This window comes from Fomitopsis serialis (assembly GCF_022376445.1).
Source record: "Fomitopsis serialis strain Sig1Antser10 chromosome Unknown B0H18scaffold_11, whole genome shotgun sequence".
NCBI classification, from domain to species: domain Eukaryota; kingdom Fungi; phylum Basidiomycota; class Agaricomycetes; order Polyporales; family Fomitopsidaceae; genus Fomitopsis; species Fomitopsis serialis.
In genome coordinates, this window is record NW_025954971.1 from 173,821 (window position 1) to 197,492 (window position 23,672).

General features: G+C 55.9%; 9 protein-coding genes across 9 annotated transcripts; 4 read left to right on the top strand and 5 right to left on the bottom strand.

The window, feature by feature from the left end:
• Window positions 1-395: 395 nt before the first annotated feature.
• Window positions 396-2,267, bottom strand: B0H18DRAFT_987192 (NAD-P-binding protein). Its single transcript, XM_048044827.1, has 12 exons — window positions 2,122-2,267; window positions 1,974-2,069; window positions 1,595-1,925; window positions 1,491-1,536; window positions 1,326-1,439; window positions 1,238-1,264; window positions 1,114-1,179; window positions 990-1,058; window positions 882-940; window positions 729-825; window positions 578-674; window positions 396-515 (listed from the first exon to the last, which is right to left on the bottom strand). The coding sequence occupies exons 3-11, from the start codon at window positions 1,865-1,867 to the stop codon at window positions 634-636; spliced, it is 792 nt and encodes a 263-aa protein (XP_047897102.1). The 5' UTR covers window positions 1,868-1,925; window positions 1,974-2,069; window positions 2,122-2,267; the 3' UTR covers window positions 396-515; window positions 578-633.
• Window positions 2,268-4,886: 2,619 nt separating this feature from the next.
• Window positions 4,887-5,565, bottom strand: B0H18DRAFT_51358 (uncharacterized protein). Its single transcript, XM_048038382.1, has one exon. The coding sequence runs from the start codon at window positions 5,473-5,475 to the stop codon at window positions 4,990-4,992; it is 486 nt and encodes a 161-aa protein (XP_047897103.1). The 5' UTR covers window positions 5,476-5,565; the 3' UTR covers window positions 4,887-4,989.
• Window positions 5,566-5,906: 341 nt separating this feature from the next.
• Window positions 5,907-6,104, top strand: B0H18DRAFT_844496 (uncharacterized protein; the record flags this gene model as incomplete). Its single annotated transcript, XM_048039539.1, has 1 exon — window positions 5,907-6,104. A coding segment is annotated over one exon (198 nt), but the record flags the coding sequence as incomplete, so codon positions are not given.
• Window positions 6,105-7,073: 969 nt separating this feature from the next.
• B0H18DRAFT_1083328 (uncharacterized protein) lies at window positions 7,074-13,401 on the bottom strand (the record flags this gene model as incomplete). Its single annotated transcript, XM_048031654.1, has 24 exons — window positions 7,074-7,130; window positions 7,184-7,268; window positions 7,328-7,416; window positions 7,472-7,489; window positions 7,531-7,904; window positions 7,962-8,046; window positions 8,178-8,234; window positions 8,283-8,492; window positions 8,546-8,649; window positions 8,704-8,872; window positions 8,932-9,052; window positions 9,073-9,310; window positions 9,365-10,050; window positions 10,103-10,314; window positions 10,348-10,455; window positions 10,476-10,505; window positions 10,573-10,863; window positions 10,918-11,222; window positions 11,285-11,666; window positions 11,717-11,964; window positions 12,013-12,129; window positions 12,182-12,376; window positions 12,436-13,000; window positions 13,021-13,401. The coding sequence occupies 24 exons, from the start codon at window positions 13,399-13,401 to the stop codon at window positions 7,074-7,076; spliced, it is 5,127 nt and encodes a 1,708-aa protein (XP_047897105.1).
• Window positions 13,402-13,637: 236 nt separating this feature from the next.
• On the top strand, window positions 13,638-14,750 carry B0H18DRAFT_987213 (uncharacterized protein). Its single transcript, XM_048044828.1, has 5 exons — window positions 13,638-13,688; window positions 13,748-13,775; window positions 13,833-13,903; window positions 13,956-14,006; window positions 14,070-14,750. Exons 2-5 carry the CDS (start codon window positions 13,763-13,765, stop codon window positions 14,406-14,408), a joined length of 474 nt encoding a protein of 157 aa, XP_047897106.1. The 5' UTR covers window positions 13,638-13,688; window positions 13,748-13,762; the 3' UTR covers window positions 14,409-14,750.
• Window positions 14,751-14,958: 208 nt separating this feature from the next.
• On the bottom strand, window positions 14,959-17,662 carry B0H18DRAFT_987214 (uncharacterized protein; the record flags this gene model as incomplete). The annotated part of the gene is made up of 4 exons (XM_048044829.1): window positions 14,959-15,868; window positions 15,917-16,092; window positions 16,147-16,376; window positions 16,413-17,662. 4 exons carry the CDS (start codon window positions 17,660-17,662, stop codon window positions 15,065-15,067), a joined length of 2,460 nt encoding a protein of 819 aa, XP_047897107.1. The 3' UTR covers window positions 14,959-15,064.
• A 2,109-nt stretch (window positions 17,663-19,771) lies between these two features.
• On the top strand, window positions 19,772-20,026 carry B0H18DRAFT_849079 (uncharacterized protein; the record flags this gene model as incomplete). Its single annotated transcript, XM_048039584.1, has 1 exon — window positions 19,772-20,026. A coding segment is annotated over one exon (255 nt), but the record flags the coding sequence as incomplete, so codon positions are not given.
• Window positions 20,027-20,313: 287 nt separating this feature from the next.
• B0H18DRAFT_51524 (uncharacterized protein) lies at window positions 20,314-21,764 on the top strand. Its single transcript, XM_048038392.1, has 3 exons — window positions 20,314-20,623; window positions 20,679-20,857; window positions 20,910-21,764. Exons 2-3 carry the CDS (start codon window positions 20,699-20,701, stop codon window positions 21,738-21,740), a joined length of 990 nt encoding a protein of 329 aa, XP_047897109.1. The 5' UTR covers window positions 20,314-20,623; window positions 20,679-20,698; the 3' UTR covers window positions 21,741-21,764.
• Window positions 21,765-22,195: 431 nt separating this feature from the next.
• B0H18DRAFT_1102417 (uncharacterized protein) lies at window positions 22,196-23,448 on the bottom strand (the record flags this gene model as incomplete). The annotated part of the gene is made up of 2 exons (XM_048032550.1): window positions 22,855-23,448; window positions 22,196-22,311 (listed from the first exon to the last, which is right to left on the bottom strand). Exons 1-2 carry the CDS (start codon window positions 23,423-23,425, stop codon window positions 22,196-22,198), a joined length of 687 nt encoding a protein of 228 aa, XP_047897110.1. The 5' UTR covers window positions 23,426-23,448.
• Window positions 23,449-23,672: the final 224 nt, after the last annotated feature.

Genomic DNA, 23,672 nt, shown 5'->3' on the forward strand with positions numbered 1-23,672 from the left:
GCATTGTGGCGTGAGTTGATCGTCAGATCGAGGCCGTCATCGGTCAATCTCCGAATTGAGGCAATCTCGCCCGATACCCTAGCTTTGATGCACTAGTGTCTAGTGCCAAAGGCCCGTACGCGGAAAATCCGGCAGCTTGCGTATCCTTGGGCAATGGGAGGTAAAAGTTGCGCTCTGACATGGGGCCATATATAATATGGGTATGCCGGCGTCGCCGGATCTTCTGTCGGAGACATGTCAGTAGTAGCACTGTTTACTCGAGCTGTTGCGAGAGATAGTGTGTCTGTTGAAGACCATGAGTCAATGTCTCTAGACAAGTGCACACTTGCGTATAGCAAAGTAGGCAATACGTGGGGACCGGTGTCTTCGGGACCAATCTCGCCGATGCAAGCTGCGACGCGTGAATATTGAAATGTTGAAGTAAAGAAGCACCGTGAGCGGTCCTAACAGGGGTTGAAAGAGTATACATGTGTACATGGATTCTTCTGACTGGTAACAGTTACTTTCTAAATGTACTGCATGCACAAGGCATGTAAGCATCACTCGTCTGGTTTGAACCAAGCCATCGACCACGCACCAGATCGCTTATACACTCCTTGCGCGCCAATAATCTGGAGCTTATGCAGACCAAGCTTAGTTGAAATCTACACCTCCGTCTATATTGATCGATTGGCCTTTCAGGAGTGATCAATAAGAGCCCGCTAGATCGACATGGTCGCGGGACTCACCTGTGATAAAGTACGCCTCGGGCTTAACCAGATATGACACAAGACTGGCAACAACCTCCGGGCCTGCAGCCGGGCCGTCCGGCGGAAGCCCACATACCTAAACCCGCATGTCACGTAAATCCGCACACGGGAACGTTCACTGTTATCACTCACCCACTTCGTGGCAGTACCATGACCACCACCCTTGGCTTCGTCAAGAGCGCCCATATCAGCTGATCGCACCGTCAGAAATGATCACAGAAAGCTTGGAATTGGCTTCACTCATGGCGGTGAGGATGACACCAGGAGCGTACGTATTGACGGTGATCTTGTGAGGCGCGAGCTCAATAGCTGGGGGAGTGTGGGTGAGGTGTTATCATCGTTAGCAGATTCATTCCCAGCGTACCGAGACACTGCGTGAGACCTCTGATAGCGAACTTGGGCGCGACGTAAGCAGCGGCAGCAGGTCCACCTGCCCCATGATCTGTGAGAAGCGATGCGACAGCTGTCAGACTGAATTGAGGACATACCGCGTTTGCCAAGGATTGAACCAGCCCCTGTCAATGAAGGATTTAGCATATATAAACATCATCCTCTACTGCGAAATCAGTGACGTACCAAGGATTCGTCCGCCGTTGCCTTGCTTGACCATCTGCTTCGCTGCGTACTTGTAGCAAAGCATAACTCCTCGAACGTTGATGGCCAAGGCGCGATCAAACTGTTTCACGTCGACTGTTCGCGGAATTAGAAAGTGAAGCTGTAATGAACAGACCTAGTACTCACGATCGACGATCTCACTTATGATCGCGACAGCGGCGTTCGCTACCATCTAGTTATCGCGGATCAGCGTCGCATTCTCACCGCAATGTGGGCAATAGTGAACTCACTACGTCGAGCCTACCAAGGACTTCGACCGTCTTCTCGACCATGGCTTTGACGGTGTCATCTTCGGAGACATCACCCAACACGGGCAGCGCTTTGCGTCCCTTGGCTTCAATCTCCTTCACCACAGAGTTCAAATTGTCGGCATTGCTCGGTATGTCGTTGACGGCGACATTGAAGCCGTCATCCGCGAGTTTGAGGGCGATCTCTCTGCCGATTCCTTGGGCAGCCCCGGTAATGAATGCGACGGTGAACGGAGTTGCCTGCCCTGGAGCCATCGCTGAATGTATGGGGAAGACGGGTAGAAGAAGGCAGAGACGGAGTAATTCTCTGAGCCTACACCAATCTAGTTCGTGGGCCACCTCATTATATCATGGATCCTACCCGAGTCGCTGATTTTACTTTGAGACCTTTCCCGAGTTTCAAACCCCGTCATCCATTGGTCACTCCTACGAAGGCCCATTCCTGGTTAGTACGTTCCTGCCGCGTAGCTGGCGATCAGTGCTGCTAGAAACATGCAGGACGTACATACCATCGCCAGATGGGCCACATGCGCGTGCTAGTGGGCAGTGAGAAAGAGCCCAGGCGGTACCCTAACGTGCTTCGCCGAGCAGAACGGCCGTCCTTACTAAGTACAGGGTTGCCTTATTGGGAAGCCACATCCCACGTGGCTGTGCACGTGTAGGCGTTGATCCCGTTGAATCCCGTTGAATTGGCAGCGCCACCGGTGCGCGGGTCAAGCAGCAACGTTCAGACCGACTGCAAGTTCACTGCAACAGTGAAGACTTTCGACAGCTGCGTGTGGCATGCCTGCGGAGTAGAGCTCTGCCATACTTTTGTCTGAGCCAGTGCGTACAATCACTCTTCGCTGGTAGGAGAGAACGATCTGACGAAAGACTTCAATTCAGAGCCCAGATAATGGAAGATGTTTTACATACCCGTTCATCCCGCTGCGATATGCAGCGGAGCATGGTAGACCGTAGGACAAGATGCCCGACTACAAGTCAAGAAAGGACATTTTGATCCTCGGGCTCGGCTTGACCTGCCATATACTCACTGCAAGACCGTAGTACCGCGCCCCTATGCAGCCGACGGAGCGTGCCGACTACCCCACTGCAATAAGGCGTCGCGCGTGGTCTGTCTCAGAACACAAGTTTGACATTCTAGACGACGCATAGCGTACCCGTTCCTATTGATCAAGGTACGGCAGCCACTTCCCCCGAGTCGACGCCGTCGGTCAGGCCGGTCAGGGTCCGTTAGAGCCTGTGGCAACATGCAAGAACACGTCAAGATCAGTCGAGCGCAACAAATAACGTGGGTATATGCGCACTTTCTATCGTGCGGCAGCTTGGATGGAGCTTGGACGCGACCGGCAACACGACCACCAAGCACGGCGCGGGTGCGACATTTCGTCAGCAGCAGTTTGTCGGAGGGCGGCATGCTCGCTGCCGACTTATCGGTCCTTGCAGTAACGCTTGTCTATGATCACTAACGGATGGGCTTCCCGACGACTCTGGTCTGGGTCGTGTCTGGAGAGATCTCAAGTCGCTGGATCCCGTGGATACGGCATCGACCTGGGCTCTAGAATGCTACTCTCCACTCCACGGCAATGGACGGGACCGAGGTAACGACTCTAGTGAAACTTGTGGAGTTGTGATGTCCAGGAGGATCGAAACGTCGACCCGTCCGCTGTCTGCTCTGGCATAGTCGGTGGGTGGCAGTCGAACCCAGGCCGTCGCGAACAACCACTCACCATGGTGTCGTTGACCCACTAAGCAGGACACCTGACGTGGCCGTCTTACGGACCACAAGGCGTGACACTCTGTCATCCGTCCTCCCAATACGATCAGCATCTACTGCGCAGAAGGGGCTCGCGTCTGGTCAATGTTGAACGGGAATACACGCCAAGATGACAGCTATGTGCGATACTTCTGTTCTCCGTACCTCTGCTTCGCCCCGCCAAGTCTCCTCGGAAGCCCTCTATCTGGCAAGCCGACCGGATGCTCACGATCACGCCTGGGATTATGCAAGCATTTTCGAGCATCGATGACGCTGCGTGAAGACAAGCTCCCGCTTTCACCGAGGATTGATGCTTACAATATGCGCGGAGGCATCACTTAGTGGCCATCTTTCCAACACGCTCAACTCCTTCGAAGATCTCCACAACGCTGCCGCCATTGCCTTCATCCCGCGCTGACTTGTCGAGGAATTGCGACGAAGACCTGTCAGGCGGAGCCTTTCCCGGTCTTCAGTCTTCATTCTGTCCCCAGGCCCGCGCTACCGTGTCTCCTTGCCACGCTGTGCACGTCCCCGTGCCTGCTGAGTAACAAAGGAGTCTGCCTACCAAATCTTCTGGCAGACCACTTCCGGCTGCAACAGCCTCGTCGGCCACCCACTGCTGTCTTCCATGTGCCGGAAACCGTTTGCTCCCAGTCGCTCGTGACTTCTCTCCGATAGGCTCTATTTCTGCTGGACCTCTGCTCTTATTGGACAACGCGTGCTCGCGCGCCGGAGAAGTGCGGGAGGCTTACAAGGTTTGGTATGTCGTTCCGCGATTCGGACTCTGGACGCCTGTACCTCGGAGCGCCCATACTGGACAGTACAAACCCGCTCTGCAGAGTATCCTCGTCTCCTCCACTCGCGCGCCATGCATTTCGTCTCTGCTGCATGCTTAGCAAACGCATGGACTAGGTCACGCTACTATCGGGCACTCGTTACGGGGGCCGGCGACTCTCCTTTCTCATACCCTTGGGATTGTCCGTACTGGCAATGGCAAGCAGATTGCCGAAGACTCAAGATAATACCGTCCTGAACGCGACCTTCGCGCGCACAGAACGTATCCTGTTGACTCGATTTCAAATTGCGCTTGAATACCAGTACCCCGATGGCCGGCCGGCACTATCCTATTGTCGCTATTCTGGGTTCGCTGGTGGTCTCGAATACGCTTTGTGGCACACGATTGCCACAACCTTTCGGCCGCTACCGCTCTCTCGGGCTGTTCATAGCAAGATAGTTTGATGTCGTCCCTGCGCGCCGCGCGTTGGGAGACCGGGTCGGTGCTGGCAGCGCATGTTTCACTCACTCGATGTGTGCAGCCACTACACACCGACTCGCCGCGGCCCAGGACATACGTCAATTTGCCATACTGCAGCAATAATCGATTTATTTGATGCCATCTTCGTCGCCGGGACATGTATCCATGCGTGCGCGGGTCCTGTCAGTATCTGTCAAAGCCCTCCCCGGTCCTCGCGACATCCTTGCGAATCGTCCGCGCGATGCAAGTGCCGCGTTGGACACATCGATGGCGTGTCCGCACATCAAGAATGCACTCTCTTCGTGTGTATTGCGCCGCTGCGAGAGCATGACTCGCGGCTTGTAGCGGGCTCTTATCCCTTCGAATTCATGCGACGCGGTCACTTGATGCAGCTCGATGGTCGATGATCCCACCCAAAAATCCAGAAACCGCTTGTGGTTCTCCATCCTGAACTTCGGCGAGCCCGTGGCCGGTGGAGCGAGAACTTTGTGTTGGACCATGAGAACGAGATTGTCCCAGGTTGGTCCCAGGCTGTGAGTCGGCGCCCCGGCGGCTGTCTGCAGTTGGCCGGCGCCTGGGCCAAGCGCGACTTTGACCCACACCGTGACTACGGCCTCGTGTTGACAAAGCTCTGGTCGCTGCTCTGACTCGCTCTGCGCAGGCTCTTCGTTCCCAGTGCCCGCAATAGCCACCGCAGGACGGGCGAGTGACTGCTGAATGAGACAACAAGGTGACCGTCTCTGTCATGGCGAGGCTGATGATTTTGACGCTTGGGCGCGCGAGCACGGCCGATCTGGATGGCCACGCAGGGAGGCTTCTGCCTTCGCCTAGTTTCCCTCGTGGCCACTGCATCTCTCCGCCGCACGCCTATAAAGCCTTTGCTTTGCCCGCCATGTCAAATCCCGATCCCGGAGGCTACACCACTGCCACCCGTCACTGTCGATCGGTCCTTGTCCTCTGTCTCATATAAGGGCCCGAGTACCTGTGCAAACTTTCCACCACCCAATCGTCTTGCACCCTCGCACACCCTACATGACTGCCGTAGCTTCCTCGTCCCAGTCTCTCTACGCGTCGCTGCCATCCGCGCCCTCGGCATGCAGACATCATATGGCTCTGCTAGCCACGCAGCGGCACCATCGCAATCGAAAGGTTTGCTTTCGCGCGAGTGCAGGAACGGTCTGCCTCGTCAAGGTGCGTCATACCATTCGTCCATAGCCTCTCTGCTAAGCTCTACGTTCAGTGCCACATCCCCACCAGGGCTCCATGTCCTCCGCGCTGGTCCCTCGGACGTGCACATATTCCGGCACGAGTTCATCACCCAATTCCGTTTCTCGCACTCCGCCGCGCTGCACCCCGCGGACCTGCACATCCTGGAGCCAATCGACGAGGCCCATACGCTCTACGAGGAAGAGAAGGGCACCGTCTTCCTCGCGCGCGAGCTCATGACGCGCCTCCAGACGCTCACCGTCGACTCCCAGCGGGCGTTCCGACGACCTCGTGTGGCGGGGCAGATCTCGCGATCGCACTGACGCTGGGCGTCGCGCTAGAAGGCTCGAGGATGGCGTTGGCAATGGACGGCTTTGTAATTGCGGGGCGGCGGGACCCGAGTCAGACCTGGTGGCCTTGGCGAGGCTCGTCTTCCACCCATCGTCGTATCAGCGTTTCCGAACCGGGGCGGAGTGAAGAGTTTGACATGCTAGCGGATCACAGAGCTTTGCTGCCGTGCCTTTGGCGGTGCATCCACAACCTTACCATACATCGCCGCATCCGTGTGGTCGAACCCGTACCACCATCGTGTGTGTACTAATTAACTAGATTATATGGGTCTGTCATTTGCCGCATTTGTAGTTTTAGTCAATCGTAGCATTAGGTGTTATCCATCCAAGCTGTTCTCCCGGAGGTGGCCTGTGCTGTGCTCGCGAGGCCGCTGCTGTTCATGGGCGATAAAACGTCAGTCTGAACAATGTCGCAACTGAGGTGAGGACCGTCCGTAACAGGGCTCGTCAACAGCTCCGAGTACTGATGATGATCTGTTAGTTGCGCGTCTCCAGCAGTCAGTGAACCATCCGGGGATAGCCATCGCGTATGCGCACGGGAGACGGCTACATAGAAGCTACCATCGCAAGCAGCACAAAGAACAATCGGAGCGAACACGTACAACCCGCAGATTCAGAAGTGTCCGAACTGCTCGTTCTCCATTACCATTTGGAGGTGCTTCGTCGGGCCATATGAACACACCAGCGCGCCAGCAGCCACCGGAGCGCTCAAACTTCACTCAAGCGTGGAGACGCGCTGACGTGAAGTTTGCGTGAAGTGCATACGTAGAGCGGGAAGCAGCGACACGGACGCGTTATTACCGATAGCAGAGAACCGAAAGAATTGCTTCTGAATACAGTACCGATATAGATACACTGTTTGTTTGTTGACTTCCCCCTTCTCTCCACGGCTCGTCAGACCATCTCCGAGCGACACAACGGGCAACTGGACGAGTGGCTTGAATTGAACCACTATCGAACTCTGGATCAGCGGGGCGCCACGGGAGCCTGGCAGAGAGACGGACCTTGTACAGACACGCGGCGTGGAAGCGATTCTTGCATGTCCTGCACGGTTTCCGCGGCAAACTGCCGTCCATCGCACTGATGATCCTGCGGGACCATAGAGCGATCAGACACAGGGGACGGCAACCACCGCACAGCATACGCACGAATAACAGATCGCGCACTCCGCGAGACCCTCGAAGTGAGACGAGACATTCTTCTTGAAGAAACTCAGGCCGTCGGTGATGCTCCCACTCTACACGCCGCATGTGAGCGCGGATGAAAACAACCTATAACAGAAGACTACGCACTCTGTAGGAGATAATTTGCTGAATACCGAGCATCCAGCCCGCCAGCGATCCTCGGGTACACCCACCGGTTTGTTGTCCCGGATCTCGATGCCATGAAGCGGGTAGTCGGATGGCAACTTCACCGTCAGCCCGAGCTGGTGCTCGTCTACCGCGTACGAGGCTGTGACCTCATTCACCGCATTCGAGACCTTGATCGTGAGGTTCTCGTCCGTGAGCTCGGCCGCAGCGTCTGGGTCTTTTACTTGGGTCAACTCGGTCTGGATGATTGCGGGGGAGAAGTAGGACGCCGTGTAGGTTGATACCCTGTTAAGCAACTGACGATCGCGGCATTCGGAGAGCCAGTTGCGGATGAGAGACGGCACTATGAGAAGCGCGCGGTAGTACAAATGAGCCGCCAAGAGGCCGATGCTCAACGCCGAATCTCCAGAGTATGCTGCCAGATGTTCAGCTGCCGTTGAGAAGAGAGGGAGAGAGCAAAAATGAGACGTACAGTCAAGATACAACTCTTCGATGGACCATATATCGAGTTTGAATGGTTTCGTGCTTCCCCATACAGGCCAAGAATAGCGATTATGCTAGGAAGTAGGTGTTCACCTATAAGACCCAGGTCTCGTAATTGCTCGATGTAAGCAGATTTGACTTTGAGGGACTAGAAGCTAAGGTCAGCAGAGCACGCCTTAGAATCGAGAGTCGAGAGTGGACTCACAGCGTTCGCGAAGTGGTCGAAGGCCAGCATCCATGCAAGGAAATAACCGGAAGAATGCTGTGCCACCATTAGAATCGCGGGCGTACAGAACCTGGGATAACCGACCTGATACTCGAAGCCCGAATCCTCTTCCGCGCTAAGGTCACGTTGCAGAATTTGGATGAGTTCCACCGGTAGCTCTATCCTTACGGGATCCTCGGATTCAACCGCAGCTTCGATTACCATGTGCTCCGTGTACTTCCTGGCTGCCTCGTGTAGAAGCCGATAGGCCATCTTTTGAACGTCGATTGCGGGATCTTCAATGATATGGCACATCTGTTCGAGAAGTCAGGTCCATTTCTAACCTATACGAAGGACGTGAAGCAAACCTTGGAGATAGTGGTCCGGTCCATGAGGGACTCCGGAAGATCTTGTACAATCTGCAAGGCAAGCTCACGACATGCAGAGAGCGGCGCCGAGATCTGTTCGGGCTCTGGGCAGCAGGTCAGAAATCGCGGCCCTTTCCAGGGTCTCGTCTGCTACGCACCCAGCTTCACCGAGACTAAGTCGCGAACGAAACTCAAACATGTAGTCTCCCTGTCTTGCCAGACTTCACGAAGAGCCTTGTTCGTCGAGGCTAGATCTTGTATAGCAATCAACAATCTCAGTGTCCTACTGAGAATGACAAGGGAGGGCTGTTCCGTGAGAGCGGAGCTCTACGATACGGCAAAAACAGTGAGAATAACATGCACTTCAGCGTAACGAGCTCTCGCACCTCAAGATTGTTCTCCATCACGTCGAAAATCAAGTCCCAGTGAGCTCCTGGTACGTTCTGCAAGATCGGTGCTAGGTACAAGAAGATCAACGTCATCTCGCTCTCGACTCCTCGTCGATATCTTCGTCTGATGTGATCCACTGCTGGCAAGTCTTCATCAAATTGACCGCGCGTGGTTGCGGTAAGAAGACAACGTCGGATTCGGGGTCTGGTGCAGTTGCTCCTAGCCTGCGGAGTATCCATAAGCCTTGCGTATTCGCCTTCGACGCTGGCACACCGAGAACTCCAGCTGCAAGTTCGTTCCTGTATCGATCGAGAATTGGCGGTTCAGGCGCATACTGGGTGACCGAGTACACGATAGCAAGGGATGTGTGGGGCGCTGTAAGCGATGTCAGTGCTTTGAAACGATTCGAGACATTGAATGAAACTATACCTTGTCGCTCCAGCTTCCGGGCGAGCTGCGCCCATTGCCCCGCTTCAACTTTCGAGATGCTCCTAAACGTGTGTTCTAGTATCGCGTGAAGGATACGGGACTCCCGTACGGTGTCAAATCGTTGACCGTGGCTGACCAGGTCCCAGAGAAGCCTTCCGACGGCGTCAAGCTGGCTGTAATCATCTGCCGCGATGCTGTCCACGACCACAGAGTTCCACCCTTCGTCCTGCGATGAGGACAACACGTACATCGCGACTTGCCTTGCCTTCGTGATAAGGTCATGGAGTCTCGACCTCGAAACGGAGGCAGAGAAAACAGGGTTCCTCGACGTCGGTAACTGGATCAGTTCGTCCGCATATAGCGACAACGCTAGCAGATGTCGAACTGCCCAGGCATTCTCTTTTGCGGCATGCCTGTCGTCAAGAAGACACAAGAGTAAGGCCTCGACGGCTCGAGCGTATTGCGATAGGCCAGACAGATCAGCGTCAAGGCTTGTTGCAGGTGGCTCGTGACACAAAGGAGGAGGAACAAGCGGATCTATGACAGCAAGGCTCGCATCACTCGCTACGGATGGCAAGCGATCGAGCATGTCGTCGAGTAATTTCCTGGAGGGCAGGATGTCCGACAAAAGTTTGACGTCGAATGAAGCATCCCGTGTCTTCAGCATGAGTAAAATTTCCGCGGGGCTGCGACAAAATGAATAATTGTTATCATATAATATAAAAGAGTGGAGCGCACCTCGCTAGTGACGAAGTATCCAGCAGCAATTCACGCAGTCTGCCCTTCACGACAGCTACTGTGGCCCGCTGACACTCTTGACTTCCATGCAGCCACGTCTGCCAAAGCTTCCGAGTCGTGGCTACTTGCTGCTCGTCGGCCTCCCGTACAGTCGGCAGCAAGTTCCCAAAGAGAAAGACCTCGGCGAACAAGGCGATCGAACCTTCCGTCGTCTGTAGCAAAGCGAGATGATGTGAACACAGTACCTCCAGCAGGCTCCACGACACGCCGAAGACGGCGAGCGACGCGGATGCGTCCGTCCAAACAGCAGGGATGTGCATGTTCAATGCCGAACACAGACTTCCCACCAGGCCCTTGAAGGAGCCCCCGAGACAAACGGCCCTGTTAAATGCGTCAATTGGGACTAAATCGGGGTTTTCGATATAATTGACCTGGAGAGCGCATGATGCTCCGGAGTGTATTCACTTCACCTGCCTTTGCAGGTCCGGAAAGCACCCTAGCGAGAAGTCACCGATAACGTCGTCGAAGTCGCCTTCATCAGCATGCAGGTAGCCAGGGAGTGCGCCGCTCTCCTGAGCGTCGAGCAACGGTGAGACGGCATCCTCGATGCTTCCCGACGACCCAGCCAATGTGCGTAAGACATCCTGCCACAGTTGCAGACATAGCGCCTCGTCTTGACGATGAAAGAGGTAGGTCAGCAAGAGCGAGGGAGCAACGGCTAACACGCGTCGCAAGTGCTGGCCCACAGTTTCGTCGATGGCCTGTAATTCTCTCAAATGAACAGCCGACGCACAAAACATGCGCGCGCAACGTACCTTGGTCACCGCTGGATCACTGAACACAGCGCCTTCGAATGTACCCAGAACGCCCACAAGCGCGTCGACTTGACCCTGGGCGGGAGCTTCATCCGACTGGAGGATCTCCTCGCAGCGTTTGATCGCGTGTTGCACTACCTTGGCGACGAGCGCATTCACAGCGGCCACTTGTTCGCCATCCTTCTCGAACTGGTGCTGGAATGTTTTCAGGATAGTCGACGCGATCGGAGATATACCGCCGTCTTGGTTGCCCAATGCCGGCAGGATGCCAGACGACAACGAGTCCCAAGCGGCAGAGAAAAGCTCTGGCAATGTGTGGTCATCATGGTGAGGAACACAGAACGGAGATATCACCATCAGTACTTACCACGATTGAGCTGGTAAAGCCCCGTCAACGACTTGACCATCAAGCCCGCAGCTGTTGCTGGTTCAATCCTCAGTCGCCGCTCATTCAGCGCCTCCAACGCGGTAGCAAATTGGTTCGCTACGAGCTTCCGCGCCGCCTGCTGACGATCAGCCTCTGTATCGTCGGCGACTTCGGTGGATGAACCGTGTATCAGAAGTTGCGCGTCCTCTAAAGGGCAATGCAGCAGGCGTCTGACGAGGAAGGTGAGACACTCCAGGACTGCCGAGAAGAACGCGGCGCTCGTCGCTGTTTTGTCGAGCCCAGAGAGTGCGCGTCCATCCACGGCTGACCAGAAGGAGGTGAAGAAGTCATCGAGAGGGGTGTTCGAGCTTGCGCCCCATATCTGCATACTCGGATGTTAGCTTCACTCTAGCCACCAGACATAGGGCGCACCGCGGGTGGGATCGTGAATATGATGATTATGATGGTAGGATAGCCCTGCAATGGTGATCCCGCGCATCCTAGCTCGAGGAACTGGAGGAACTCGCGGAAGGCTCGAGACGGAGGGGGTGTTGTTGTCGGTGTCGTCGACTTATCGACCTGTGCCTCCTGCGTGAGTTCATCGTCATCCGCGTCTGAGTCCTCTTCAGCATCCTCCCCTTCATCGTCTCGGGCGTCGAGCTCCCAAGCGATTGGGTGTTCTGCGACAGTCGTTAGTTGCAGGTATGTGCAATGGGCAAGAGACATACCTCGGAGGAACGTCAAGAGAGGCTGCCACATTGCTGACCTGACAATGGGGTCTGGCTCTACCCAGGCTGAGCGCAGAATAGCCCGACTGAGCACTGTAAGCAGTGTGTCGAGCAGTTCTGACGAAACCGTGAGCTACGTGCTCGAGAAGCAATGTATCCGATAGCGGACCTTTACACGTCCGAAGAGCCGTCTGCAGTAATGACCACGCCGCCCTGCGCACACCGGGTTGATTCCAGCCGAAGCTCTCGACCTCGACGAATGGCGGCACCTGGGCATGATACAAAGCCGTCCACAAGGCCGGATTCGCGAAGGGCGCCACGAACTCGTTCGTTAAATATTCAGGCCTTTCCGCGACAACGGCACCTGCGAATGACAACGCTGAATGCCATACCCCGATGTGTACATACAGGCACAGTACGTACTAAGCATCCACTCCGCCGACCCGCACGCTCCCATGCGCAGTCTAGCCCTGCGATCAGCCTCATTCTCTTCTTCCTCCTCTGGCTTCGCTCTGCCGGTGTCCTCCTCCTGGACTCTCTTCGTAGGCGGCGACTTTGCGCCCTTCTTGTGTGGTGGTGGTGGTGGTGCGGCGGGCTGCGGAGGGTTAACGTACAAGTACACGCCGCTCGGATCGAGCAAAGTCCGATGCGTAAAGTTCCAGAGTCGCTGCACTTGCTCAGCGTCCAGACCGAGTGGTCGTGGAGAAGTGGACAAGGCGACTGAGCGGATCCAGGACTCTCGGGCGAGCGAGGCAACCTGGCGGTCGACATCGTGCGCGGCAAGGAGCCACGAACCTAATATATACTCGGTTTGGTCGGCCGAGAGAACCTCGCGTAGATTGAAGAAGAGATGGGTCGAGATGTCCGCAGGTAGGCGAAGCAAGGAGGTATGCAGACCGACGGCAAGGAGCCGAATGCGCCGAGATGGGTGAAGAAAAAGAGCGGGATGTGGTGTAGCTACTACAGCCCATGAGCGGGGTTCAACGACCTAGGGACGCAGATGCTCACCCAGACTGGAAGGGTCTCCGCAATGACCTCCAACAACCCGTTCTCGCTCCTGGCTTTGTCGACCCAACCCGTTTGAAAATCTTCCAGCGCACGTCGCTTCGTGATCGAATCCTTCTTCGCGAGCCTTCGGAGGACAACGAGCAGTTCCGGCGGTAGTTTCTGCGCGATCCCCAGGGTGTCGAGCGGATCCGGTTGCACTGGCGCAGGCTTGACTGGCGGGATATAGACTTTCTTGCGGGGCTCCTTGCTCTTCTTCTCTTTCTTGCTTGCCTTTTTCTCCTTCGGTATCTGGGGTTCCTCGGCTTGGCCAACTGGTGCAGCCGCCTTCCGGGCGTGTTTCTTGCGTGTCGCGGAGGTCGCAGAGGACTTAGCCTTCGCCATGAGAAGAAATCAGATCAATGTCACTGTACAGTATTATACCGAGGGATCAGAAAGAAGGGGGTAAGAAAGAAGTAAGGGCTGAGGACTTGTATATAGTCGTAGATGGTCGTGTCCAAGTCGTGTCGGTCAAACCGTCAAATCAACAGCAAGCGTCATACGATCTGATTACAGATCCGACGCGGTGATTGCCGTCTCCAGGCCGAGGCACACCCGACCTCAACCCGACCTTGTTCAAGCTGTAGACCAACTGCCAGTTGCCACACTACTGCCAGTGAGCGGACGTACAGGTAAGCACAGATCTTTAAGTATTCTCAGTGAAATTCTCGGTAAACCCTATAACTTTGAGCGCTTGGTGCTCAGCATGTCCGAGAAATGTAAGTCGGCTCTATCGCGTAAGTATTGCCTCTCAGCGCACTAATGAATTATTGAAGCACAATTACAGTATGCCGCCGCATCTCGCGTCCCTCTCATCAAATCGCCCAGTCTCAGGGTTGCGCGGCCGGTTGGTGCGGACTGAATCCAACCAATTACCCTTGTTGACCGTCAGTCACTAGGTCGAGCGTCCCCCGGACATTCACCCGCTACCGGAAGATGTCTCTGCTTACGTGCGTACAAATAGCCCGAGAGCATGTACGATATGTCTCAGTGACATTTTTCTTTTCAACCAGTTCGTGTATCCCTTCACACTTGAGCCTCACGTAATCCGCCTCGAGGACTCGCGTCGATCCACGCTCGCCGCTCATGCAGCTCGTCGCGAGGCATACCTCAAGTCGCGCGAGGAGGAGAAAGAGCGGCGCAAGCGCGATGCTCTCCGCCGCATAGCTCCAGGGTTCGAGCCTCAAGGCACGCTGCTCGTGCCCACGAAACGGCAGTCGATAGGTCCGGGATCGTCGCCCGCTCCTCCGGACTCGCTGGACGGCAGTACAGGACACGCGCACACCAAGTCGGTCATGGAGGATCTCGTAGATCAACTTGCAGCATTGGATGCTGAGCGCGATCAGACTTGATGCACATCCGTGGGGGCGATTATCACGACATGGACGTGCATCGGCTCGCTCATCCTCCCTCTGTATGAATATACGCACTTTGACGCTTTAAAATGATACCAGCGTCATCACCGTTCCTGTGTTACTTCACCTAGTAGCCGTTTCGTCAAGGCCCTAGTGCAAGGGTGCCGTATCATGCTGCACGACAGAATTTAGGTAGCAGGTACGTAGATCATGCGCAGAGACGTCTTCAACTTCGCAGGCTATGAGGAAGCTGGGGGTGGTTTGGCTACTAGTAGAACAGTAGCGATACGGTCTGCAAACTCGCGCCCTGTACACGCATTCATGGAAGAGCACGAGTGCAACCCATGAGTTGTGAGCAAGCGCGAAGGACTCGCGTGTCACTGCATTGCACCAGACATTTGAACACTACATGCTTCTGTGCGTATCCATCGGAATGCTACGGAAGGCGGTGATGCGTGGACAGGAACTGTCATTGCACTTTGACAGTTTGCCTCCAGGTACCTCCGCTGACAGTCGGACATAATGCTGGTCGTCCTTGGGTCGTCCGCACCTTCAAGTAGGGTAATATAATGAGATACAACCGATACAAACTCCGTGACGGAGTCGACATGACCCATAGACTAGATAGACATACTATGTACATCGCATAGTTCTCACTCTCCGACCTCATCGTACGCTTCATCATACTCCTCTTCCTCCCAGTCCTCTTCCTCCCAGTCCTCCTCTTCCGAGTCACTCGTCCTGCCCCTATGTCGTTTCGAAGGACCGGGCCTCTCCAGATCAGTCGATTTCAAGTCGTTCAATGTCCGTTTCAGGCCCGTGGGGTGCACGTTCGATCGCTCGGGACCACGCCAATACACGACGATCGTACCGAACTCAGGACCTTGGAATTGATCTGCTGTACCGACGACATCTTTCCAATGCGCCAGAGGCTGCTGCAGTGCGGTGTAGAAATAATAGTATATATCGTTGTGATCCGCGAGCGTTTCAGATGCGTCCACTGAGGGTACTTGTTTGATTGGGCGCTTTATGCGAACTGGCAAAGGCATATCCAATATCGGCTCCAGTGGCTCTTCGTCTTGCTTCGGCCGAGCCTTGGGGCGAGGGTCGACGGCTTCGTAGTGTTGTTGGCACATCAAAGCAAGCTTGGCGAGGAGCTCGGCCAGAGGCGAGCCCGGATCTGGGATTTTGACGGACGGAAGACCGATATGCGAAAAGGTTTTCTTCAAGTCGCCGCCAATTTTCTCTTGGTGTTTGTCGCCAATCCGGACACTTTGATGGTCGTACATATGCAGGACATGTATCCTTAGAGCGTCGGGGAACGAAGTCAATGCGTGCTTCACGAAGCGAAGACACATCCAGTTCAGGACATGTACGACGGATTCCAGATCGTCTGCGACCTCGTGTACCTTCCCGGGGTCCTGCAGAAGCCTGGCAGACATGTATCGCCACGTACCCTGAAACCGATCAGCGCGAGGTTGCACCCTGTCGTGTACCCGACTCACCGTACGACCCGGTCGTAACACAGTATCATCTTTTATGAGTTTGCACATTTCCCAATCGTTCAGGATGCCGACGACTCGCTCAATACCTTCCATGTCGATGAAGCGGAGTATGAGGATGTTCGCAGGACTTATATCTCCGTGCAGGCAACGCTCCAACTCCCAGGCCTGTTTATGTGCTAGGCCAAAGCACGATGAGTATCACCGCGTTAAGAAAGCGACGAGCACAGTACCTTGAAGCGCTTCGAATATACATTTGACGAGCTCCCGTGGAGAACTGTGGCTCTCCAGTGGCTCACAGATCTCCTTCACTACGAGACGATAGTGTTCTTGTATAGGCCACCGGCACGTCGTCTTCTGATCCGCAGGTTGCCAGCATTGCGCCGACGTCTCCTGTGCGCTACCCGCGTCGTTCTTCACAACGCCGGCAGCGATAGGCGTTGGCACATATTGCACACCACTCCTTCGGAGCGTCGTCAGCACGTCGCCCTCGCGCAACGAGTGCTCCACCCGAGGGCGCCAGCAATCCTTCAAGAAGACCAGTCGCTTCCGAGACACGTCGTAGGCGATGTAGCCTTTCGTACCACGCCCGATAGGGGAATCGGTCGCGAAGTATGGCTTGCCTACAATGAAGGAAGCGCCATCACTCGCCGGCGGATCCGTGTCCTCTGGCTCTGGACTCGACCACTTTGTGAGCGGCTGCAGGTCCCGCTGATCAATGAGGTCCTCGGTCCGCATCTTGATCTTGTACACGGGCCATCCAGCCTGATCGAGCGCAGCATGACGCCGTTCGCTGACCCACTCGTTCGGCGCGCCGCAATCCCGCATGGCGTCGATCTCGTCTTGCGTGGCTCGCACGACAGTCGGGTCGAAGCCGCGCCGCTCTTGGTCCATGCACGCGTAGCGCCAGATGACCTTGTGAAGCGGCGACGGGTCCTCTTTGAAGTCGATCGACGCAGAGACGGTGGCGCCGGCTCGGTCCCACCGTGTGACCCGAGCCTGACCGTTGAACATCAGCAGTGTGAAGAGATGCAGTCGATGTTGTCGCTTGAAGATCTTCCCGACACATTCCGCCATCCGCTCCAGCGAATCGTCCGCTTTGGGGCCAGAGAGAGCATTCTCGTCTGGCTCCACATCGTCGCTGGCGTTGGTCGCCTGCCCCTTGCCTGTGTCCGCGGCCGTGGGCTGATCCGAGTCGTCACGGCATTCGTCGTAGTCGCTTCCGTCCGCAGGATTCTCCCCGTCGTCGCTCTCCTGGTCGTTGTCCCTATCGGCAAACTCGGAGGCACACTGATGGGTCGAAGTCGTCTTGATCTCCACAAACAACGATATCCAGGCCCAGCGACTAGAAGTGCGGAAGTCCTTGATCAAGTTGCCCGGCGTAGACGCGTGGTCGGCCCTAGCATCGATGTGCGCCGCCGGGTAGAAAGACACGTCCGAGTCGACTCGGCGCTGTGCCGCGGCACTGTTGCGATCGCTCGAGTCTGGGCTATCGCGCAAGTTACTCGCAGCCAGCTTCTCTCCGTAAGGACAACTATCGAAGATCGCCAGCGCGACTCTGCACTGTTTACAAAGATAAACAACTGCCTCGCCTGGACTGGACACAGGGAGATCACGTACGAGCTCAACCTGTGCGAAATCCTTCGATTTCCCGAGTTCCGCCTTGCAGCCCGAGAAGGTAGGGATCTCAAGTTCAGACGGGAGGTCAGGACCAGGCATATAAAGTTGCATGAAGCGGTCAAAGTCCATTTCGACCGGCTTTGACCGCATTCTTTCAGCGAAAATTGGTTTTGGACCAGTCACCGAGGCAGCAAACCGAGGAGTAGAGTAATTCGATGTGTTCTGTACCACGGTGATGGGCGAGCGGATGTCGATGAGGGTGCGTCTGGCATAAGCCGAAGTGGCCACGAACTGAGCTGCCTGACCAGTGACACTGGGGGCAAGACGCGTTGGTCGGAGCGCGAACATAGGAAGGACATTGTAAGTAACAGATCTCCGATCCGTGCAGCCACAGCGATCGTGGCTTGAGATCTTGAGAGCTTGAGCTTTTTCCTTTTTTTTAGAGGGCTTTAAGGGGCATCCTGCAAACGACAATAGGTCGGCTCCGGAGTGCCAGCCAGCCGGCGGGTTGCCCCGCTCGTGCTACCGAGAGCTTGAGCCTGACAAGACGCTGTGGACGTGGCAACTACAAATTGCCATATCGGGAACAAGGTCGCGCACACGCGTTTGATCCGCGTGTGGCTGCACTGTGGTCCATCAATCTGAGATGTGGCTCAGTCCCATTGTTCTCGTCCCAACGTCGCACGCGTCGATCCAGACTGCCCCGTATTGGGTAAATTGTGTGTACGCTGACAATATCTCGGACTTGGATCTGCGCAAAAGGCGCGAGATAACCTACCGACTAGGAAAGGTAAATCGTTTCGGGCAGCAACAACAATGCTAACCCCAGAGAATAATGAAACAGGCGTGTTCTGTGGCCAACAGACATCGTGGCTCTCTGAGCTGGATATAAAGCAAACGCGCCTTCGCCCACTGCGTAAGTCCAACACCCATCTTCTTCCGATGGCTACTCCTTCTGACACCGCGCCTAGTATCGTTGGAAATTCCGAGTGTGGCACCTCGCCTCCTGCCACACCCAGTCAGGCTCACGAATCGTAAGTCGCGCTACTCCCGTCTCGTGGACCGGCTTGCTGACAGTCGTGCTAGGGGACCGCCAAGTCCGTCCGCCACTGCGGTACCCGAAGAGTCGCCAGACGCGACTCCGTGAGTAATCCTATTGTCCCGTTTCATTGCTTCCGCTGAAAGTATCGACAGTGAGGCTTTAACCGGTCCGACAGTCGCATCTGAGAGCACCGAGTCCTCGTAAGTGTCTGTGTCTCTGCGACGTTTACCTCCGACGTAACTTGGAATAGTGCCTCGGCTGCCACTCCTGAGACTGCTCGCCCAATAACTCCACAGGGTACGACGCCCCCCGACGGCAAGACAATCCAAAGCACCCCTGTGCAAGCAACGGTGTCGACCAAATCGCATTCTGTCAACACCGTGACCGGCCCGGACGCAGTGATAAGGAGGCGAGCGCTATACGCGCGCGAGATGCGGTCGAAGCTGTTTGAGATGGAGTTTGAAGAATTCTTGGCTCTGTACATGCCGAGCGACCATGACCTGCCGGAGTCTTCCAGGCTCGCGATCCCAGCAATGGATAGTACGACGCTCTTGGACTCCAAGGAAGGACCTATCTGCGATGCACTGGTGAGTACGCAATCTATCTTGACGCAAGGCCACCGCTCAACTGGTGTTTGCGACTAGTGCAAGGTCGCGCAGGCCATCTTCGCAGGGTGTCCGCACGGGGAACAGAAGCTTGTTGCGAAGAACACGAGCAACCACTCGGACCCCAGTGATAAAAACGACGCCGCGGAGCAGCTGAGGGTCGATCTGTCCTTCTATCCCGACCACGACGATGCGAAGTCGGACTACGAACATCAGAAAGCGAGTCAACGGGCGAAGGAAGCGAGTCAACGGGTGGAGGAGGCTCGTCAACGGGCGGAGGAGGCTCGCCAATGGGCGGAGGGGCCTCGTCAACGGGCGGAGAAGGCTCTTCAACAGGCGGAGGAGGCTCGTCAACGGGTGGAGGATCAGGCCCTGACTCGCTGGGCGTGGATCTCGTTGGCGATCGAAGTGAAGACGGACCACGCAAACTGTGCGTTCACTTTTGATAACAAGACCCCGCCGAAGCGAACCAGCAAGTCGAAGGATGCGGCGCCCCAGCAGCAGACCAGCGATGCTCAGGATGATAGCCAGCGCAAGGACGACGCAGCGTCGTTCGTGCGCTCCGGTTCCTCGGCGGACCGGGGGCTAGGACAACTGGCGGAATATGTCGCGAAGCTCTTGAGACGACAGCCTCGTTTGTACTGCTTCACGATGCTCGTCTTCAAGGGGCAGGCTCGCGTCGTGCGTTGGGACAGGGCGGGCGCCATCGTGTCCACTCCTATCGACTTCGAGAAAGACCCGTCGTCGCTCCACCGGGTGATCTGGCGGTACGCCTGCATGACCGAGGCGCAGCGCGGCTTTGACCCGACGGTGAGACGGGCTACAGAGGAAGAGGTCAAGAAGATGCGGGACTGTCCGGCGCCGAGCGAGTGGGCGGACAGGTTCCGCAAGAAAGCCCTCGATCAAGCTGGATGGCCGGCTTATACGATCACGATGCCCCTCGCCGCTCGCATTAGTGTAAAGCTGAAACCCCTTGCCCCTCTCATGCCTTCCGACGACCTCACCATCGACAACACAGCATATGCGAACGAGGCCAAAGCGGAGTTCGTCGTCGGAAAACGTCACTTTGCCAGTAGCTCCCCTACTGGGCGTGGCACACAGTGCTTCATCGCATATGAGGTCGCGTGCGATCGGTTAGTCTTCTTGAAGGACTACTGGCGTGCCAACACCACAAGTTCGCCACAGGAGGGAGAGGTGCTCACAAAGCTCAGACAGGCTGGTGTTCAGTACGTGCCGACGCCCTTGTTTGCTAGGCATGTGCAGAGCGGCGACCGCGGCGACCAGAAGACATGTACGCAGCAGTTCTTGCCGGAAGATCCTAGGTCGGGATGTAGCCTGCTGAGCTCATCCACTACCGCCTCATCATCAAGGAGATCGGCCGTCCTCTAGAGGAGCATACGACGCCGTTTCAGCTAACAAGTGCTCTGTATCATGCACTGGAAGGCGAGTGACATCGTTTGTTATCATGGAACAAGCACTTACTCCATCCTCGTTACAGCCCACGAACAGGCATGGCTGATGGAGAATATTATGCACCGTGACGTGAGCGAGCGGAACATCCTTCTTTTCAGCTATCGCACTATAAAGGGAAAAATCCGCGTCATTGGCCTCCTGATTGACTGGGATCTATGCAAGCACAAGGATTACCTCGATACGGCAATGAGTCCCGGCCGCTCGGTGAGTGACGCGCGACTCCACTCGCCCAACGACTGACCCATCCGTTTCTTAGGGTACGTGGCCATTCATGTCCGCCAGGCTCCTGCGCGATCCTGGGAAAATGCACGAAGTAGCAGATGATCTGGAATCGATCGTCCATATCCTTCGGTTGACGTGCCTTCGCTTCTACAAGCACAACATGTCGGATGTGCCCGATGAGCTGAGGTCGCATGTTATCCAAGTGTACGAAGCGCAGGAAATCGTAAACGGAAAAGCAGTTGGCGGTGCTGAGAAGCACAATCACATGCTCCAGGGCTATCTCGGAGCCATACTCGTAGACTCGGAGACCCCTCTGGCGAAGCTTCTGAGTAACCTTGCTGACATCTGCAAGAAACACTATCTGGTGGTCGAACCCCCCAAGGCTAATCCTGCGCAGGCAACCGCTGTGGCGCCGCCGGCCGATGAAGACGAAATGGCCACAGAGCTAGAGACGATTGCAAGTCATAGGTCACGGTGGCCACTCCAGGACACCGGAGAGACTCGTCAAGATCAAGTTGAAGTACCAAAGTCTACCTCGTCGCGCCCTCCTTCCCCTCTCGATAATCACGAGGCGATCATGCGTGCTTTCTATGATGCTCTCAATACGCGTCCGACAGACAAGTGGAGGTCCCCCGTGAAATGCTCCGACCAATTCGCGACCTTCAAGGATTCACCTCTCATCCAGTCCACCATCGAGCGCTCGAGCCAACAATCGTCCGGCTCGAAACGGAAGCTGGAAATAGGATCGGTGGATCTAGCAAAGCCCGGCCCTTCCAAACGAGCAAAGGCCACGACCACAGGAGGACTTCAGTCGCTACCGGAGGAGGAGCCTGCGGCGGCGGCACAGGACAAGGAGGTGGACTGATCTGTCTTCGCCACCCCCTCGTAACACTCAGGTCGTACGCCTGCTTTCTACTCTCTTACGTCTAAGAACATGTGAGTTTCATGATCTTCCATATCTGTACTATGTCGTGTCCTATGTATGATCGTTCGCTTGGTCGAATGAAGATCTTCAGTTATTCTACTGCGTGCAGAGCGCAAAGGACGAGCTTGCGTGGTCTGCAGTGAAGTTGTTCTGGCAGCCAGCAACGCCGTACGATTTATTGTTCTGACAGTCTGACTTCGATGATCAGTCATCGAGCCAACACGACGCCACCTAGGCTCGTCGTACCGTCCTATAGCGCACCGTCACTCACAACCTCAGGTTGGAGACATCATTAGTATGTACGTTCTACGAAACCAGTGGTCTCCTCAGCCCTTCTCCTCTCGACTACTACGGACCGTTCACAGGGGATAATGGTACATACCATGGAGGCTCCGCTAGTAGACGAGGTTATCCATCCCCACAATGTCCTGCTGTTCCGCCCATATGACTTCGAGACGGCGCCCATGCGCAGCCCCGTCCTCAGGCCCGCCGTGAGTAAGCGTACAAGACGCTGCACATACCGCCGAGGCCGATCTCGACGAGTCACGGCCTTTTGGCTGGAAACGCGCAAGGCGAGCGTGATGACGAGCCTTGGGTGCTCCTCGAAAAGTCGGGCCAACTGGGATCTGAGTTCGTCTTGCCATATGGGATACCCAGGCCAATCGGTTTCCAGTGGTGGTAAGTCATTGCACGTGAAGCAGACGCAGACACGCTTGACGGAGGTATGTGCAGGCCCGATCGCCGATAGGACCTGAGGCAGGCCGATGGCCAACTCGGCCCAACGCCAAGATGCGGAAAGGTAACATGGACGAAGATAGATCGGAGATTGACGTTGGAGGAGAGTAGCTCCCGTGGTGATTCCCTTGTCCGGAGTACGCCATCGCGATTGTAGGCCAAGGTGACACGGAGGCTCTCCAGCCGAGGACCCGCATTCGCAACAAGTACTGTGTGCATCCCGGCATAAGGCCCTCGAATGCATCGGTATGAAGTAGGGCAGCGATCCGCGTGAAGGGCGAGTCTGTAGCCGTCGCCAACCAGTGACCCAAGTACTCACCGTCGGGCCCGTCTTCAGGATCCGCCATGTCGAGTATCAGCGTACAGATGTTGCCAAGCGCCCTTGCTGTGCTGACCTCGACCGTCGCATACGTAGGCGGCAACTGTAACCACTGCACCCCTCGCTGCCACAACGGCCGGTATGACGGCGGGCGTCCCATCCTCATATTACCCGATTCGCAAAGTAGCAGCGTCTCGAGTCGGGGACACGCCAAAAGGACCAAGCACAGAGTCGTGTCGTACTCGGGGCGGGGCACGCTAGGCTTAGTGAAGGAAAGGCGCAACGTCTTGATCGGCAGCTTGGCACGGCCTTTGCACAGCATGCGTTGCAGGGGTTCGGGAAAAGTCGCCGGGATAACGAACGGGCCGATGAAGGAGAGCTCCTCCAAGCAATCCATATGCACCATAGCCGCGAATAATTCGCTCATGCTTCTCCGGCTCTGGCCCCAGCTGAAGGATTCTTCCGATTCGGACACGTAGAGCGAGAGCGTGTGGACGGCAGTCGCGATACGGGGGTGCTCGGTCACTGCCTTGGGGAAGCAGACGAACTCGCGCATAGAGGAGATGGTCATGGCGGAATATCCAAGATAGTGCGCCAACGGGTAAAGCGACCGACATGTCTGCTTGCACGCCATGATTGCAGCGAAATCGTCTTGAAGATACAGTAGAATTTCTTCCCATATTTCCACGGGCAGGATGGAGTTGTATCGCCGGCCACTGATTGTGCCCTTCGCTGAATGTATCGCAATGTCAGAGACCGAAGACTGTCAACTGAAACGTATTCGGCCATACCTTCAGGCCCCCGCGATGTCCACATAT

Bases quoted from the DNA above. Each gene is read 5' to 3' on its own strand.
- B0H18DRAFT_987192 (XM_048044827.1), bottom strand. From the start codon at position 1,867: ATGGCTCCAGGGCAGGCAACTCCGTTCACCGTCGCATTCATTACCGGG. The intron at 1,059-1,113 runs GTACGCTGGGAA...ACACTCCCCCAG, and splicing joins AGGTCTCACGCAGTGTCTCG to CTATTGAGCTCGCGCCTCAC. The intron at 941-989 runs GTGAAGCCAATT...CGGTGCGATCAG, and splicing joins TGTCATCCTCACCGCCATGA to CTGATATGGGCGCTCTTGAC.
- B0H18DRAFT_51358 (XM_048038382.1), bottom strand. From the start codon at position 5,475: ATGCAGTGGCCACGAGGGAAACTAGGCGAAGGCAGAAGCCTCCCTGCG.
- B0H18DRAFT_987213 (XM_048044828.1), top strand. The intron at 13,904-13,955 runs GTTGGTGCGGAC...GTCAGTCACTAG, and splicing joins GTCTCAGGGTTGCGCGGCCG to GTCGAGCGTCCCCCGGACAT. The intron at 14,007-14,069 runs GTGCGTACAAAT...CTTTTCAACCAG, and splicing joins CGGAAGATGTCTCTGCTTAC to TTCGTGTATCCCTTCACACT.
- B0H18DRAFT_51524 (XM_048038392.1), top strand. From the start codon at position 20,699: ATGGAGAATATTATGCACCGTGACGTGAGCGAGCGGAACATCCTTCTT. The intron at 20,858-20,909 runs GTGAGTGACGCG...TCCGTTTCTTAG, and splicing joins CAATGAGTCCCGGCCGCTCG to GGTACGTGGCCATTCATGTC.